At 40.9% G+C, this 19,132-nt stretch overlaps 1 protein-coding gene across 1 annotated transcript; it reads right to left on the bottom strand.

The window, feature by feature from the left end:
• Positions 1-425: 425 nt before the first annotated feature.
• sema3ga (sema domain, immunoglobulin domain (Ig), short basic domain, secreted, (semaphorin) 3Ga) lies at positions 426-15,372 on the bottom strand. The gene is made up of 18 exons (XM_074680917.1): positions 14,898-15,372; positions 12,690-12,826; positions 7,195-7,355; positions 7,028-7,090; positions 6,788-6,907; positions 6,489-6,582; positions 6,262-6,381; positions 5,998-6,143; positions 5,777-5,891; positions 5,605-5,674; positions 5,342-5,486; positions 5,022-5,244; positions 4,850-4,938; positions 4,719-4,760; positions 4,457-4,614; positions 4,282-4,349; positions 4,056-4,183; positions 426-2,435 (listed from the first exon to the last, which is right to left on the bottom strand). The coding sequence occupies exons 2-18, from the start codon at positions 12,799-12,801 to the stop codon at positions 2,058-2,060; spliced, it is 2,232 nt and encodes a 743-aa protein (XP_074537018.1). The 5' UTR covers positions 12,802-12,826; positions 14,898-15,372; the 3' UTR covers positions 426-2,057.
• Positions 15,373-19,132: the final 3,760 nt, after the last annotated feature.

The raw sequence follows: 19,132 nt of genomic DNA, 5'->3' as shown, positions 1-19,132 counted from the left end.
TTGTGTACATGCATTGGCTCCAAGGATGCAAATGTTAGCCCCCTTTTGGAGGCAATCTTTCCACATCAAAGCTCACAATGGGCAGAAATGAAGGACCATTCTGTAAACAGACAGAAAAACAAACATAAAAACCATTGACCTTTCTACTACCACAGGTGTCTGCTTCAAACAACACTGAAGCTTCCAGAGCTAATCCCTTCCTTACATATACTGCCAACAGCATGAGCTGTCAGCAGCTGTTTCACTTGCTGGTTTCACTTTTGTCCTACAGGAGAGGGTGAGGATGACTTTACCATCTGTATTTACAGTCAGTTGACAGAAACTGTCTGGGGGATGGATTAAAAAGCAGAAAAATCCATTAAAAATGGATTGAAATGAAAGAACAAACAAGTGAAAGAGAATTCTGAAATGTTTATATCTTTTTTCAAACATTTCCAGTGTAGGATTCATCAGTAATAACAGCACTGTGTTACTCACAATGAAGGTGAACGCAGGCTCTGACTGGAAATCTCTTTTGCTTTTTTAAAAAGAGCCATTTTTTAAAATCCTGTTAATACAGCTTATGACAGAACACCAATAATCAGTAATAAATCTGATCCATGTTCATTCCCATTTTTATAACATACTGTACATAAAAAAACAACATCATGTTCTGGTATCATTTCTCATACATCTGTGCAAAGATCCCCATTTCCCTCTAATCCCACCACCAACAAAGTGCATAACTGGAAGAACACTATACAAATCTTTAACACTCACATACAGGAGGTCACAAGAGCACAGGACAGTATGGGAGTCATTATATGACAACATCCACTGGAATTAGCTTAGCAGAACACAATACACCCAACAAACATTGTAACACACCACAGTCCAAAACAGCAAAATGTACAACTTGCCACAAACGACGAGAGAAATGCATGCAACATATGCATTTATATCATAACATCTTCATACAATACAAGAGTAATCCAATGACCATATATATTATATTCACAATCAATATATTACATTTCTGTTTCAAGATACTTTAAAGTACAACACCTGTGGTTTTGCACGTCGAGCCTATCAACTATACACTGCATGTACGTAACATCACAGTCTGAGAGTGAAATACGATGACCGTTAAGAAGAGCAGTTTATTTTTCACCACAGTAACAATGTGCTTAATAGATGGGAACCAGCTGTCATTAAAAAGCCCTTACTGATGCATTCAAGGACAGTCGCAAATGTAACACTTAAAGCAAGCATGAGGAACTTTTATTTTGTGTCGATTTAGGCGACTCTATGGACAAAGAGATGGATATCCTGTGTGTGTTTGTGTGTGAATGTTTGTGTGTGTGTTGCCTCTCCTCCTTTTTAACAACACTGAAACCTTCCTGGGGAAATCCTAAACAAACTCCCCTTTGGTCTACTTCCTCTTTATCATCTTGTCTGATACTTTTCTGGTGGTTCATACAATAAAAACAGCCGTGGAGAAATCTGTTTTGTTTTTGATGCTCTTGTTTATTTTGTAGCTCAAGTAAGACGTCAAATCTAATTTAAAAGAGCACCTCATGGTATTTTATAAAATTAGCAGCTGAATTCTTTGCTGTCACAAATTCAGAAGACAACTGTAAAGCTGAAAATGTTTGTTTCCTTCTTTTAGTTTTTTTTTTTTTTTTTTTGCTTTAAAAGCACCAATCTATTGCTGCAAGTTAAAGATATTAAATCATTTCCTCTGTGTTTCTGAACACAACATCCGTAAACCCCAATGATTGTGGAAAAATCGTGAGGAAGTCTACTCTCAAAGTTAGTTTCAATTTTAACCTTTAACATGAGTTTTTTTTAGAGATTGACGACTCTTTCAAAAACATATCATATTTTTTATAGCGTCAAATATTCACAATTTGTAATTTATAGGCAGAAACCTGCAAAACCACCATCATGGTACTGAAAGGACAGCATGGCAGCATCACCTGCCTAAAGAACAGAAGTGCTGCACAAACATGCTGTCAAACATAAAAGTCCACTAAAAGTCCAAACAGGCCAGTGCTGGACATGCGTCGTGTCGTCCTCTAGCCGAGGCCTTGGTCCTGGCTCTCTGTGTGTCTGCGGCTTGTGCGTTTGCGCTGCTGCTGCTGTTTAGGGTTAAGCTGTTCCCAGTAGGACTGGCAGTACTGGTTAATCAGTCTGATCTCAGGTGGGAAGGGTGTGGAGGCGAGGGGGGATTGTGAGTAAGGTCCTGCGTGACGTGTTTTCGGCCCTTCGTCCTCGTCTTGAGCGGTGAGAGCCAAGACGATGTCTCGGTCCAGGATGCGCAGCGCCACACGGGCCACAGTGTGTTTGAAGTTGTTCTCGGTGGCGAGGCAGTGGTAAAGCCCTGCATCTGATTGGTTGAGATTCTTTAAGAGGATGCCATGGTTGGTTTTGAGAACACCTCCAAGACGGTTAAGCTGTAGATAAAAGAATACAACAGAAAGAAAGTCTAAGAGAGGGCAGACAGTGTCAGGATTACGATGATCTCTAAAGGAACAGTGTATAACTCCTGGTGATGGGATCGCTCAGTAAAAGATGCTTAGTGTAGTGGAGGTTTACAGTTGAATCATGGACGTTGTTGTTCTAAAACATCCTTTGCAGATCCTAAGCAGAAATCCTGTTCTCAGTGAATGAAGCCTTTAGTCAAGCTAAATTTCCTCAAGTTTTATTTTCCCCACTGTCTGATGCAAACCAATGTTTGGACTTTCTGTTTCCTTGAATCCAGTGGAAAGATTTGAGATAGTGTGTCAATAAAAAGTAGTGGAGCATTGTATTGACATCAAGGGAAACTTACTGTATTACTCTCATCCTTATTGAATACATACATATAATGTTACAATGTTGAATGTCTGACCTAAACCTGAGCAAAGTTTAAAAACAGATACATTTATGTGTTTGTAATTCTTTGCCATGTTTTCCAGCTTCTCTGAACAACTTGTCTGTAAGTGTCCATTTGGTTGTGAAAGAAAATTACAGGTATATCATTTTCCCAAAGACTAGGAGACAGTGGAAAGTTTTTGTGTTTACAGGACAATAATAGCCTAAGCGTAGCTGTTGGTGATCACCACTTTACTGAACGCTCCTTTGTAAACAAAAGTCAGAACAAGCTGGATTTTTGTCTCCACTGTTACTGAATCCTGTCCTATCTATAAAGATCTTCCATAAAAACCCAGATTCATAAGCTTTAAGTTACATAATCAACAACAGCAACTACAAATCTGAGTTAAAAGTAACCTCAACACACTGTGTCAAACTTAATGTCGCTGAAAAAGCTGCTAAAACAAAAGGTTTTGAGCAGAGGCTGAATAGTACTATAATGATAAAATAAAATAAACAAGTTTTGTTTTAAAGGCAAAATATTATATTACAATCAGTACCTTCAAAACTCACTTGTTTATTTAAAAGTAATATTCTGGAGAAGAAATGTACATAATTTTTTAAACTTATTTATCAATCTACTTCTTAATTTAATTTACTAAATTATATTTTCTAATTTTATCTTTTTTTTATTAAATTATTTATCCATCCATTTTTTATTTAATTTACTAATTAATATTTTCTAATTTTGTCTTTATTTATTTTTAAAATTAAAACATTTATCTATCTATTTTTTAATTTAATTTAATTAAATCTTCTAAATAATGTTTTTTAATTTTACCTTTATTTTTTAAATTAAAGTATTTATTTTATACAGAAAACATTTGCTTGTATGCTGTCAGAATCCCTTTGGTATTTGAACCTTTCTTGTTGACTTCACTTTATTCTATTCCCGCTGTCTTTCCTATTGTTATTGTTCTGATAAATTGTTCATTACTTGATTCTAGTTCTGTTTGGTTGGATGTACAAACATAATTGCAAAACAAAAAATGACTAAATCAAAAGTCACAAATGAGATCTAAATGTATACCTGGAATTAAGGTCATACGACTCCTCAATAGAAAAATAATTCAAAGGAAAAAATAAATAAATATTTTTGGTTCACAGACTGCAAATAACTTTCTCTATTTAAGTAATATGTAACTCTTATTTTTCCTCACCACTTTCCTCTTCCCATCCCTCTGGAAAAGCCACTTCACCGTGGCCTGAGGAGAGCGGGGCTGACACTCCAAGAAGGTGCTGCTGTCCTCCACCCCAAACTGCACAGTTTCTCTCAGTCGTTTCTCCACTGCACAAAAAAAAAGCAAAGAAATGTCAAAAACCTGCAGAGAGAGATGGAGAAGTGTGTGTGATGTGATGTTCAAACACAGTGGGACATTTCCTCACCTTTTGCATTGAAGCCTCTGCACTGCCTCAGCGGGTCACCGTGTTTCACATCCTGTCTCCTGCTCCTCCTGAGAGAAAATTGATAAATGGGATTAAGTTGATTTTCTCACTTTATCACCCAGAAACAGATCACAGCACTGTCAAGATTAAAGGATGGATTTAAGGCATCCCTGACCTCTTGGTGGACGGGGTGAAGGCAGAGCAGCTCTCTCCATCCCAGGCACAGTAGGGGTCTCGGGCCAAGCAGCAGTCAGAGCAGGCTCTGCCGTACACGCCACAGCGATGCAGCGACACCTGGGTCAGGCCAGCGTCTGAAGACACGTACAGCTGTTGCTACAATGACAGAAGTAAAAAAGAATTAGAGTGACTGTGATGAAACTGTTTAGATATCCACAGTGAAATTTGTATCATAAAGTCAGAAACAAGGATTAACTTACTCTTTTGGAGGAAATCTTCATGGTTTTGACTGGAGCTCTGCTCTGTTTGTCGATAAGTAAAAAACAGATTAACTGTTAAAGTAAAAGTCTTCCATGAGTTAAAGTATTGTGTTTTTTTGTTGATAACATACCCTGAAAACCTCCACTTCCTCCAGTGTCAGCTCCTCCATGCTTGTCGGGTCTTTAGGCAGAACTATCACTTTCTGAACAGTTCCTCGGTCTAGAGGTGAGAGAAAATACACTTTATAATGCCCTTTTCTTGCAAAAGTAGTTGTTATCCCAAGTATTCTTCAGCTGCCTCACCTGTCCCCAGGAATAACACCTCATAGCGTCCATCCACAGCATCAACCTGGTCCACCACCATGGCTGTGAAGCGGTAGTCCACACCAGTTCTCACCACCAGGGGGCGTCGGTGGACGGGATAAACTGGATGGTACATGAGAGGGTGTGCTCTGATGAAATTCACAGCCTCATCTGAAAAGTTCTTGGAGGAGCGGATACCGGGAGTGAAGGTTCCTCCTGGACACTGGATTAAGAAAACAAGAAGTGATGCACTGAAATTTAAAGATTAAGATTTGTGCGGCTGATGAGGAGGTTTTAATTTGGAGATAACCAAGACGTACTGTTCCAGGCCGAGGGTAGGGAATCTTGCCAGTGTACTCTGTCCATTGATAATTATGCCCGTGTTTGTGGGCAAATGGTCCGTTGAAGACATTTCGGATATCAGCCATGGAGTACACACACACAGCTGAGCCCTTGAACACAGAGCTGAGCAGAGAGAGACAAGAATTAGGGTAATTAAAGCAACAGTTACAGCATGAATCAACCACAAAAATGTGTGATTGGGTTGGGTGAGGTTTGATTTTATCTCTTAGAATTGACTCACCCAGCTGTGGTGAAGAGAGCGTACACTGTCGGATTTCGTTCATCCTGTGTTGGCTGGATAAACACATCCCCTGGAAGATAAAAAGGCACAAAATCAATAACAGGAAGGTAAAAGCCGCTGCAATTAAAATGCTATCAGCTTAAAGTCAGAGCTGATTTCATTGGAGCCTCACGTAGTTCATCAAACCGCGTCTCCACTCCATCTTCTCCAATAACTGAACAGATAAGACGAGCTTTCAGGAACGTCGTCCAGCGGTTCACCAGGGACTTCTGCCCTCCTTCATCATTCTAGACAGGAAGGAAATTGGGTCAAGGCTCAATTCCTACAATGGGTTTCATTTCACAAACTAAGATAGATCTGTTATCACAACCTATGAGATGAGTTTTTGCTCACCAGACACACCCTCCCCACCCGGGCCAAAACACTGGGGCTCGCCCCGCCGCTCGAGTCCAGGGTCTTCTCACGGAAAAAGAAGTAAAGTTTATCATCGTTCCTTTCTGCACTGTCAGGGATCTGCTGGATCTGAACAAACACCGGCTCTGAGGATAAAGACACATAAGCGGGGAGAGGATTGAGCAAAGTGGTTGTCAAATAAAATGAGAGGAGCCATAACCTGTAATCAGAGACATTTACCTCCTCACACCCAGAATTACTCACCGTTGAGCCACCTGGAGTCATACTGCTCCGTCCTGATGGCTGGTCGGCCTCCCATGGTCCTAAATAGAGCAGCATCTGTGCTCATGAAGTCAATATGGACACCTGCGTATAGATTACCATCTGCAAGGGGTAAAAAAACAAGAGAGTGAAACAGTGAGACTCTCTGGAGAAATGAATTTTGATAAGATTTGGTGTTTTTCCACAAAAAAAACTGAAGAATATCTTACTGAGTAGAACTGCAACGCTCTCCTGTTTGGGATCGTAAGAACATTTCCCCTTCCCCGAGTCCATATACCCAGGGACCAGCCGAAACAGGTAGTCCTGCACAGCCAGATAAGACAGGAAGAAGACGCATTAAAAATAGACGTCACAGGGGAACATGGGAAAATCATAAACAAATCACTGTCCCAGTTTGTAGTCCTGAAATATTTATCAGGACGAAGCTTTCCAGGCCTGCTGCCACAGCAGAGGGAGTTTTGCAGTGAATCTCGCTCTAGGGGGAAAACGTAAACGTCTCTGTGCTCACCTCTGCCCTCCAGCCACGGTTGATAAACGTGCAGATCGGCTGATACGCCCCCGTCCCACAGGTGTAGAGGTGGGTGCGGTTCCACGGCTCTATCAGGCGCACAAAGTTGGCACATTCACCCTGAACAAAGAGGAGTAAGACAAATGGTATTCAAGCATCATCATCGTCATTGTCCCGTCTTGAACAGTCAATTTTTTTTTCTTTTTCTCCACACAGCCAGGTGTAAACACAAGATCCCACCTGTCTTCCTTTTCCTGTCATCTGACATTCCCCTTTCCTCTTCGCAGACGCCGGCCAGTGGATCTGTGTTTGTGAAATACAGGATTATTAAGGATCACTGCATACCGCCACATAACGAATAGCAGACTGGATTTATGAAACAGGAAGCCGGTGGAGTTTGAACGCACTATAAGAGGCTCCTTGTTGACGTTGTGCATGTCCAGAGCCACCAGGTACTCCCTGCTGCCCAGGTACAGACGGCCCTGATCCTGATCCATCAGCAGGATGCGATAATCGCTGGTGTTGAAGGAGAAGCTGAAGGGCCGGGCTGCTTTTGTATCCATCAGTTCTGTGTGAAAAGTGTGCCAGCTTTGTTATTCAATCCAAGCTTTAATACAGACTCTAGGGCCAGATAAAAGACAAGCAAATATAGAATAATTCCCACACTGAAACACAAAAAAGTCAGGGTAGAATATGTAAAAACGTAATGTCCTTCAAAGAGGCAGCTGTAATGTTAGCTGCATCTTATGCTTGAGGATACAGATTTTTTCATTTTCTGGAACATAAATGGATCTGATAATGTCTAATCGCTCACTAGATGGTACTCACTGTACAGGGGTGGTATCAAGCTGTGTTGCCCTCTATCTCTTTTTCCTATCTCTGTTAGTCGTTGAAACTTAGCTGATGAAAATTTAAAAAATCTCAAAAGTCATAATAAAAGAACAAATAAAACAGATTAAATGAAAACAAAGGTACATTTCAACCCAAAGTACCAGGAACTTTTTGTTCTTGGAGCTCTTAAAAAGGAAAAAATAGTTCTTCAGGCCCACTGTTGACTTGATAACAGCACTTCCACCTCAAAATCCTGTGAAGATAGTGCAGATTAAGAGAATGTATCCTGTAATTTCCCCTCTGGGATCAATAAAGGATATCTAAATCTGAAATCCACCAGTCCAATAATTTGGTAAGTGAAGCCATTTGTCCACCTCTGTACCTGTGTCTTTTCGAAAGCTTTCACAACTCGCATTGGAAGCAGGAGAGCTGTATTATTTATCAATAAACATAATTTTTACTTGATGATTTTTACTCTTGTGCAACCTCCCTCTTCAGTCTGCCTCTTTCTCTGCTCAGCTGGTGTCTGAGTGAAAGTCAAGCGCCCTTTTTAATGAAAATTCAATGATTTCCCCAAAAAGACCAGCCTCCAAAACTGATACAAAACCCCAAAGCAGCCTCCATACGGAAAAAATGTACACAAAACAAAACCATAATTTATGTAGGAGCACGGTTTCACTGATCAAATAACAAAAGGTTACACAGGATGTGTTCCAAGGATCTTTCTCAAAATGACACTTTTAACTTTTTACAAGTAAAGCCTGGTTCCTGCTATAGACTTCTGTAAGAAGTTCCTAGTTCCTGAGAAAATTTCCTGCAGTGGAAAAGCCTCCTCAGATATATTTTTGGCACCATGGCCAGTTAAATAGATTTCATTCCATCATCTTGGAGATGCTCTCTGCTTGCAGAAAACCCTGTAGGTTGCTTATAAAGTAACCACATAGAGCCATTAACAGGAATCTGGATGCATAGATCCATCTTTTGAAGTCCCTCCACCAATAATGGTATTAGGGCCAACACAGATCCAGTTTGATACAAGAAATAATTTCTCATTCTGTATTCCTCAATATGAGACTGGCAGTAATGTTTTTGTAAACTTCCGGCTTTTCTATCTTTTTCAACCAAAATGGAATAAATATCCATTTAAACTAACCGTATTCATTTCTTGCTCGTTTTAGGCTGCAACGAACATACTAAGACTTCAAAACTGTTGAGAGACAAAGTGAGCTTAAAACCATGTGACAATGTCCAAATACATTTTCTCGGTTCATTTTACAAAATAATCTAGTATGAGATCAAAACATGGCTTAAAAATACAAAAGGGGTGACGGCAACATCATTCAACAGAAAATATCCAAACCACACCCCCTCTTTGTCTGCCCCACTACACAGCTGAATGGGAACAAGTAGAGGTAAACCATGCCTGTGTGCAAATGATGTCAAAAATATAAAAATGAGTGAAACATGGCAAATAATCAACACAGGAAAAGCTTTTATTATACCTCTAGCAGTAAGGTTGGGATCTTGAATGTGCTCTGTACAGAAAGGAAAGAAAAGCTCTTGACAGAAACGTCCTGACTGTACACACTCAACCTGTGTAAAAGACTGTTTGCTCGAGCACACAGCATCGTCCGTAAATATCCCCATCATCATCCTTCACTTGTGCTGTGATAAAATGTCAAAGACACTTGCAGGTACAAGATTATCAACAGACTATTAGAAGTCAGGGAGTCTGACACATTTTTCTTTCTTACTGGATTCGTATTTGATATCTGAGTTGTTTCACACCACAAACAGAACAAATAGTTCAAAGTGTGCTCATCTTCAGCAGCTCCTGACAAAGGAAAGCAGGATATTCTGCACAAAAGAATGGTTCTCTTCATTATTACCCATCATGCACCCAGTGTTACAGGCTTAAGTTGCTTAAAGAGTTGGTCAATATAAAGATTTTGTTAAAAAAGGAAACAGCTCTTTGAAAACTAGCAGCAGGGGGAGCAGAGGTAACCTCTGTAAACCTTTCACATTACTCCCTTTATGCCTTTTACATGTTTGATCGCTGACTTGGCTGAACTTGTGGCCCCTTTAACAACACCTTTCTCACTTCTTTTCTGGAAAATGTGTGTCACTGATTAAATATAACTCAACCTGGTGCATTTTAAGAAACACATTCGCTTTTAAGATCTTAATATTTTATGTGTCCTGCCTGTGTGATTGAGTTTAAGGCACCACGTGCCCTGTAGAGTTGGACGAAAAAGCAGGTCTCTGAGGGAACACGGTCAGTGGAACTCGCTGCTAATTCTTAAGATCAGGATTGTGTTCAGCCGAGCGTAACCTGTTAAGACACGCCGCAGTGGAAAATGTTCCTGCTTTTCTTTTTTTGTCCTCCTGAAAGCTTTGATTGAACAATTTTCATGTGCTGAGCGAGCTGCGTGCTGCACTCTGCCTCTGAATGTGACTTTTTTCCATTCTTCTGTTCAACTGCTCCATTTAAAAACATGAAAAGCAGCACAGAGACACATGTTCATGGGTATTGTCCAGCATGTTTGCACACTGGGACGCGATGTAGGCCCAGTAAAGACAGTCGGCTTATATAATGACAAATGTTCGCAGAGACCCCTCAGAAGCCAGCTTACAGGGATTCAGCAGGAAGCACAATCTTTATTTACATCAAAGTGCCGCCATCTTCCTTTTGAGGTCACTGTTAACAGGATGTAGTCAAGGTGTGACTAAAATAAGCTGTGCAATCGGATCTCCGGACGACATGACATGGAGCCGCGGAGGTGGGAACGGGGGTCCGGTCTTGTTCCTGAGAGGTAAACACAGGATAACAAGCCTCTGGACCAGCTCCACTGGGCCGTAGTGGATTCACAGTAGGAGCTAAAAGTAGAAACACCACACCCCTATACATGTCTCCATCCTCCAAAAATAGCAAACAATGTACTGCCATCATCTGGTAAACATTCAGCTAACACTTATCCCCTGACAGCATAGTGACAGTGACGGGGAAACACTGGGAAGGACGTACAATTCGAGCATGGAGCTTCAGCTGGGCCACTATTATAAGCTCTCGTGTTACAACTTGACAACATATTGTCACTGAGGCTCTAATGACCACTCCAGTTTAGTCCCCAGCCTATCTCAAGTATGAGTAAACTGGTGACAGCGCAGTGAGGGCCTGGGATTTTGTACGAGGCTTTAATTACACCACACATTTTGCTCTCGAGCGATGCTGACTAATTCTATCAAATGAGGCTGAGGGAAGCCCTTTGAAGTGTGTCTGAGTGACACAACTTCCCAGCGACACGGGAAACAATGTTAGATCTGTATCCTCCTGAGTGTCACTCAGGCCGGCTATATGAGAGGTCACATGTCCACCAGCCGCTCCGAAAAACCTCCTCCACAGGCGCCTCAGGGGAACAAAGGGACCCGGTGTCACAAACAATGAACAATCAATCCTTCGGGTGGCAGAAAACAGTCGGCCAGTAAATCCAACTTGTTTCTTTCTGTTTGTCCGCTCCAGGGGGGGAGGAGTGGGTGAGTCATTTAAAGTGTTGGAAACTTTATCAGCAATCTGAAAGTCGGACAGATGCTTGGAAGGAGCAACTTTATCTGTGAGGAGAGCTCTCTGAATTCCTGTATCTCACAGAGGGAGGAACACATCAAGTTCAAGACCAAACTTGTGTAATTGGTCAGGCTGTTACATTCGGAAACACACACACACACGCACACAGGAAAAAAAAGAAACACGGGTGAATGTAAGCTGTTTACCGAAAGGGGATTAGTGTTTAAGTTCATATAGGAATGCGCAGAAATGACTCTCTTGAACCTTGAATTGAAATGTTGCTGCATAACCACACACTGCGTGGAAACAGCTGTTTTCAGTTGCACAAAATCAGCTTAACTCAGAACAGCAATGACACATCTCATGATTAGCTCACCTCTAATCTACATCAGATGTCTTCCTCATTCAAATTTCATGAAATAGAAACTTTGCTGTTTGGGCGTTTTTGCTCATAAAGCTCTGTTGCATTTGGACAAGGTTGCATGTTTCCAAACTCAAATCTTTTGTTTATCACATCTGAAAGCATGTTCATGGTTGTGTTTACATGTATAAATGTAAACAACATGAACATACAGGTATTATTATCTGTATTTCCCTTTATCAGAATAAGCATTAAAAAAAACTCAAGGTTTAGTGGGATAAATATTTGAAAAATGGGATATTAAGATGTGAAATGTCTCCAGCGGTGCAGCCTATTTCCTGCAGAGCATTATTCGCCTCAGACAAAACTTAATCATCCTCTAAATAAAGAACCACAACATAAAAAAAGAAGCAAACCGCGACTTACTGGAGATAAGACACCAAACATGTTGATGTTGTCTAGACCTGACTCCAGACCACAACATATTTTGACCCACCTCCACATGAAAGCACTGAAGAATGTTATGAACCTGATTCACGTCTCTAATTCTCACTTACACCAACTTCAGGTGTGACATTTGTGCTTGCAGTGACAACATGATAGGATGTAGAAATAACTGTAATCATGAAGCATTGTTTTGATCAAAGGTGTCACTGAAATATCTGGAACATGAGACTTTGATTTTACGGGCATTTGGGAAAATCCCTAAATCCTACAAAAAAGGTTTTTAAATTGATGATCCAGCCCCAGTTTTCAACCTCGCAGCCAAACTTTGCACTTCTAAAGTATCCTTTTGTGCCTGTGATCAGATTTCAGGTGTTTCCTTCTTGTGTCATCATGTCTGACATCAAAAACAAAGAAGAGACAGGTCAGGCTGGAGAGTGTTGGCTTCAGGGTGTGGGTAGAAACTCGGTGGAAGGGCACAACCAGTAACCCTCCACACGTAACATCCACCTTTTGTTTTCAGTGTTGGGCTGTTTGACATGAGGCAGGAAGCTCGTTCTTTACATATGTAACAAGAGGAAACAAGAGCGTCCGTGTGGATGGGTGCGTGGGACCGTGCCTGATTGACTCGGTGGGAAATGAGTAAGAGAAATTACGACAATCCTGCCTGTCAGAGGAGTTAGGTCTGATCTGTGTGAGCTCACCTTTGAAGGAGAGGCGAACCCGTGGAGCAGACTGCTGCAGGGCCGAGCCTCTGTAAACACACAAGGCCAAAAGGAGGAGCTGGGCTCCAGATGCTGTCATGGTAACAGTCATGCAGGTAGCCCACAGAGATCTAAATCTGGAGGAGAAAAAAGAAAGAGGAATGAACTATTATTACAGAGTGCCCCTTGAGAAATGGGAGACAGAAAAAGAAGGAAGGACAGGAAAGAGACTCTGTCTCTCTTTCTCTCTGATCTCTTGGATCACAAGTTTGGCCTGCAGCCTTCTAAGGGGAGACGTATAGTTTGGCAGGACGGAACAACGTCCAAATCTTCACACCTGCTCTGGAAAATATGACAGGCCTATTATTTATTTAAAGAGTAAATGTAGTGAGGTATGTGTTGAGACTGTAAAAAAGCCTTGGTAGGCACATTCATGAGGGAAAAAAAGTCTGAAAAAAGGTGATTAACGTCTCCTTGTCATCTTGTACATGCTCTTAAACATGTTATGCTTTCTTAAACATATATTTATCCGTGTTTGGTGTAAGAAGATGATTAAAGAAAGAGTCTGATGCCCATCAGTAATTCCGTCTGCTTCTCTCAACAAAGCACGTCAGCATTCTTCCAGGAGTTGACGAGTGAAATACATGACAGTTCAAAGAAACAGGTAGTCCTCGCTGAAACAATTTCTGACAGTTTCAGGGGTGTTGAAACGTGGCCTAACTGTTAGACCTTAACTCAAGCATTCATTATGCATCTGCACTTTGCTGGAGAGGATCCCATATAAATTATGAATACTAAAAGCTGAGTCCACAACATCCATTAAATTGTCTCCCTGAAGGTGTGCTTTCTTTGGCCTATAAGCCATCCCACGGGCTTTTCTCTTTTCCTCATGGCATCCTTGTAGCTTTGGCCTCCGGTGGCACAAGGTACAAGCGTGGAAGAACAAGGGCTTTTAAGGGGGGGAGGCATTCGTGCAGAAAACAAGTGAGAGATTTCGCAGAATGATTTCATTATGTTTCACAATAACAGGAGGATTTATGTGCGCCACATTGTATGAAAAATATGTCCCCTCTGAAAAATATGAACATTGCGATTAAAGTGAAATGACTGGCATGCCTGAATGTTTGGGAATTGAAAACAGAAGCCAGGGGGAACGCCTCGCAGGCTTCCTGGCATCATCACACAGTTGCCATATATCTGCTCACCAGGGGAGCTTGATCTCCATTCCTCCCATCAAACGCTGTATATTTACTGCTGATATCTGTTGATCACTAGAGGGGAAGCAAATTTGAAAGGAAGTAGAAAATATCACCCTTAATCCATACTTTAATTTACTGCTGAAGTAAATTATGACTGCTTAAGATGTTTTTTTTGCCCTTTTAATGGATATCATGTGCAAAATGTGATCACCTGGTTGTAAAGGGTAACAGTAGTCTTTCTTTGTTTGCCTTGTTTATAATTTTTCAGATTTTGAAACATGAGACTGTTATTGAGTGAAGTATAGAAATACATGTGTGAAATAAGAGCTTTGTGCACCATTAGTGATAAAAAAAAGAGATGGTAACACATCATCTGTCCAATAAAATCATACAGATTTTTCACCCTAAACAGATGAAACCCTAAAATAAATGACACCTATGTATAAATGTATCAATGTTGTCAAAATAAATGACAAAATATCAAAGTGAAATGAGAACAGAACACATTTTCATCTCATTTGCAGATTGTTTTTAAAATTTGCAATGTACCAGAGCAATGGGTGTATTATACTATCTCAGTATGATCAAATTTAACACCTATACGTCATGTTTTAGTTTTCAAGATTTAAGATTAGAGAGTTAAACAACCATAAATCAAAAATCCTAAAATCAGGAATCAGGAACTACATCAGAATAATGAGCCTGAAGGTCTCCATGCGTGGTGGCCTGAAAGACGGTATTCCTGCTGGTTTTCTGTGCTGGGTGGTACCGTCAGTGCAGATTAAAGTTCAGCTGTAAAAACACATGGTACCCATTTGGAGCGATATAATTACAGATTTTCAATAACCTTGCCTTTTTTCGTGGAGGAGTTCGCCCTTACCTGTGAACTCAACATCCAGAAATAGGAGCCGAACAAATGCGCGCAGGACTTCAGTCAAATAGCACTCAGAGTGACAGAGTAACCAGACAGGAGTTAAAAGTTAAACCACAGAGAAGTTAAATGTCCTACCTTGAATCCGGACTTTCTCGATACGCGTTAGAGATCCCAAAACTTGCGGGATGTTACCGCTGCATTCCCCGCGTTTTGTGCCTCGGAGCTGGGTCTGAAAATTTCCTACAGCAGGAGAAGGAGCAGCTCTGCGCAGGCTTAAACCAATCCGATAGGTTTGTAAAATTCCCTTGGAGAGAAAGAAAATAACTAAGCCTGATCAGTCCCAGTTAACCGGCTGATTTCTTCCATGAAACAGTAAAAAACACAGCTGATCCCTGAAGGCGTCTCCCACTCTTTCCAAAAGTTTACGCCTGGATTGAAGCAGACATCTCCTGGATGTGAGCAAGATGTTGGTCCGCTGATCCTTGAGTTAGAGTGTGAATCAAGTGACCAGGTGCAGGTGTTGGGAGAGAGTCTGCCCTGCTGTCCTCTCCCTTCTGTTCTGCCCCCACCCTGCCTTTCCTCTCCTGTTGGCCCACAGCAGCATTGGACCAAACCCCTTGGTACACCATATGGGTATGATTAACCCTGTCACTGCTGGTGTGTGCTCCTCTCTGATGCAAACTGCTTCATATTAGCAGCCAAACTGAAATTAAAGGAAAAGTTAGAAGCGGCAGAATAGTGCTGTTTAACAACACATGCAGCTACTTTATATCAATGCTATGCATGCACCAGCAGAGCCACAGACTATTCTTATACATGATCCAGGGGCTGAAACACACTATTATAGAGGAGCTGGGGGCTGCCCCGGACAGTGTCACTATGAGAGCCAGGTCAGCCGAAAAAAGATTCCTGGGATTCCTCTCAGGCTGGCTCCAGCACTCATGACAACAGTGACAAAGCAACGAGAAGGGGGTAGGACTGGACGTAAAGGACATCCATCCTCTTCACAGGAGAGCTTGAGCTTGAAATTAAAACAGCTTTCAAGGCTCATCGTAGCTGGCTTTGTGGTGGGCTGTGACGCGGTATGGTGGTCTAAAGGGACAAAAGAAAGAGAGGGAATGTATTCACAGCCAGACAGTAAAATAGGATAAACATGAGGCAAGGTGGTGTGTCACTGTGTAAAAGGTCACAGAGGATGGCAGTTTGCTGGCAGGCCTCAGAGAGCTGTGATGGGAACTTTTTGGGAGTTTTACCCCGAAGGCCTGTCAATGTTGGATGTCAACTGAAATATAGTAACTGGTAACTGCAAGTATAGACCCATTTGATACCATGATGATTCAATTCTCCAAGAAAAAAACAAAAACAAACATAGTCTATCACTTGATGCTCAGCATAAATCTCAAACCTCATAAACAGAATGAATTCTTTGTATCTTTAGAAAGACATTCAGCTGACCTTAGATTCAGCAAATGCAGCTTCACAGCTGCTAGCTAGCTTGCCATTGTAGCTAGCGTGCCATTTGTTAGCTTATTGTGCCATTATCATGCTGACTTAAAAAAAAACTTTTCTCATAAAAAATGTGGCTTTAAAACCAAACGCTTACATATGATACAGTTAGCATACCAGTTAGCCTGCTAATATCACAATAACCTAAGTATAAATCCTTTTTACTTGCTAACATTACTGTAGCTAGCTTGCCATTTGCAAGCTAGTGCCCCCCCCCCCCCCCCCCCCTCCAAATTACTGCAACTTGTATAGTTTTCAAATGATTTTTTTTAATTTTAACTTTAGCTAATGGGCATTCCTACTAGCAAGCTGATGACAGATAATTTGCTGTCTAACCATTGTTTTCTTTATAGAAACATTAGCTTGTATACGTAACTGTTATCTTACACACCCAATAGCCAGCTAATCATGTAAGTCACAAAAACTAACTTTAGAATTCTATCATTTACTTGCCAGACAGAACAGTAGGAACGATCTTATTTTTCCATAAGGCTTGCTCAGTAGCCAGACAGATAACTTTAAAGTTAAACTTTTCTTGCTAAGATTTTATTGAAATTTAAAGGGGCTGTGAGGAGTTTGAAAGTGATCTTGAAAACAGGTTCCCTTCTAGGTACAGTATATGCTCTATCATAATCCACACTTTAAAATGAGATTATCAGCACCAATGTAGGTACGTTAGCCTATGGATATGTCGTAGCATCAGGCTGCTATTAGAGCTAAATATAGCCGGGTACTGACATACAGTACAAATTTACAACATTTGCCTGTTGTTATGCTTCAAACAACAGTGTTGCGTAACTGTACTGATATTTACCCTGTTTGGTTGGTAAAGAGTTGACTTGAACAAAGAAAATATGTTCCAAAACAAACACACACCTGGTTAAAAGTAACATTTTTACGACAGTGTACGCGAGATTCCGGGCCAGAAGGTGGCGTGGAAGTCCAATTAAAACAGATACTCCTCATAAAATCTTTAAGTAAATTAGTTTACACATAATTTATTTAACATTAACATTAGCTAACTGACATTCATGGCAGCAAGCTAGTGACATATTAGCAGCAGTTAGAATTTAACCTTTTTTTTTTTCTTTCATTATAGTACATTTTATTCCTATTAGCTTCCATACTTTACTGTTGGCTTGATTTAACACCCTTTCCCCAGCTATTCACGGATAAGTAATTTGCCAAAGCTAACTTTTAAGCTTCACTATTTCCCTGCTTACTAATTTTACCATTAGCAAGCTAACATTACCATCAGTTGTAATGTTACAATTTCAATATTCCATGCTAACTAAGCTAAATTACCATTTGCTTATTAATGTTAGCTAGCTTATGCCAGAAACTAACATATTTAGCTGGTGGAGCCAAGCCATGTGCAGAAGCAATACAAACCAGGATCAATCCTTGTGCTGATGTGAAGCAGACAGTTATGGTGAAAACTCATGAGTTGGGGTTTTTTATTTTCTTGTTCTGTTCCTCTTTTACTTTGCTAATCTGGTTCAAAACACCGTCAGAGATCATCAATCATTGAAACTAGCTAATACTAAACTCCTAAAAAGTCTGTCATTGCATATAAATCAGCATTATAAGTACTATAACAGAAACCATGTCTGAGAAAGAAATATACTTGACATGATTTTATACAGTTTAACCTTTGTATGTTCTCAGTGTTAAAATGAGGAAGGCAGAGTTTATGACCTATCATGCAGCCAGTCGGCAGTGTAGGGGGGGCTAATGCTTTTGGCGTCAGAGTTACTGAACACTTAGGGTGATTATTATAGGATTCAGTCTTTTGTTAATACTTAAGTCTTGGTTCTGTGGTCATCTCTGGTTTAGCACATATTCTGACGTTTGACTCATTGAGTGTGTAAGCAGTGACCTTATCTCAAGTTGAGTATAAGCCAAATATAAACTACCGGCGCTAGAGTGTCATGATGATGTGTCCAGAAGGGAGTTTTTGTTTCATGCCCCACAGGAGGTATCTATCTGTTTCCAGCTTAGGAAATGAGTCAGAAGTGTGCCAAGTTCAGGTTTCCGGATACTCTCAACTTTAGCCAAGTATGCCAGTACAATGACCAGCTCTTACCTCTTGTTATCGCCACATATATCGCTTTATAGTACCAACCTACAGTCTTATCTGACTAGCATGTACCCCATCTCTGCCTCAACATGTTAACAAGATAGCAACAGCCCTTCATCCGCAAGTGAAATGTGTATTTTTGCCTCCATGTACGTGAGCATGAGGAGCAGGAAATAGGCCTCCAACATGATGGATGGGTTTTTGTATCATGGAGACAGACAGTGTTGAATTAGAAAATAAACACGGAGCCTGTTTTCTGGTCCACAAAAAGCTCCGTCAGGAAGATCTCTTTGTCTAATGGATAGGTAACGTGAAATGGGAGGTAGACATTTATCCCTGTAGGCCAAGCAAAGGCTCCGGATAAATCCCAGGCCCACAGACACATCAATCACAAGTACGCTAGGGGCAGAGGATTGTCCCCTTGAGGAAAAACAACCCATTATTTGACCTGCTGATGGTCTTTCCTGGAGTTTATTGATGAATTGAAGAGTGTTTGAACATGCCTGTTGCAGAAAAGCAAGTGCAAGACGTCACGAATGTTTGCTGGGATGGACTACCTTGACCCTGAGGGTAAATTGTAGGGTGGAGAAAGTAAGGCTAGAATTATTCTCGGGGATTATTTTCTTTATTTACAACCAGAACACCTCTCACAGAAGCCTCCTAATTATTATCTTAAAAGTGAGGGAAAAATGTAAACATCCAAATGCAAGATAAGCACAAAGGGAACAGGTGTGTGTGTGTGCGTGTGTGTGTGTGTGTGTGTGTGTGTGTGTATGTGTGTGTG

This window comes from Halichoeres trimaculatus, unplaced genomic scaffold (genome assembly GCF_033239565.1).
Source record: "Halichoeres trimaculatus isolate MK-OKI-2021-1 unplaced genomic scaffold, fHalTri1.1 fHalTri1_scaffold_11, whole genome shotgun sequence".
Lineage (NCBI taxonomy): Eukaryota > Metazoa > Chordata > Actinopteri > Labriformes > Labridae > Halichoeres > Halichoeres trimaculatus.
The sequence above is the reverse complement of the archived record's forward strand: the minus strand, read 5'-3'. Positions and strand labels throughout refer to the sequence as shown.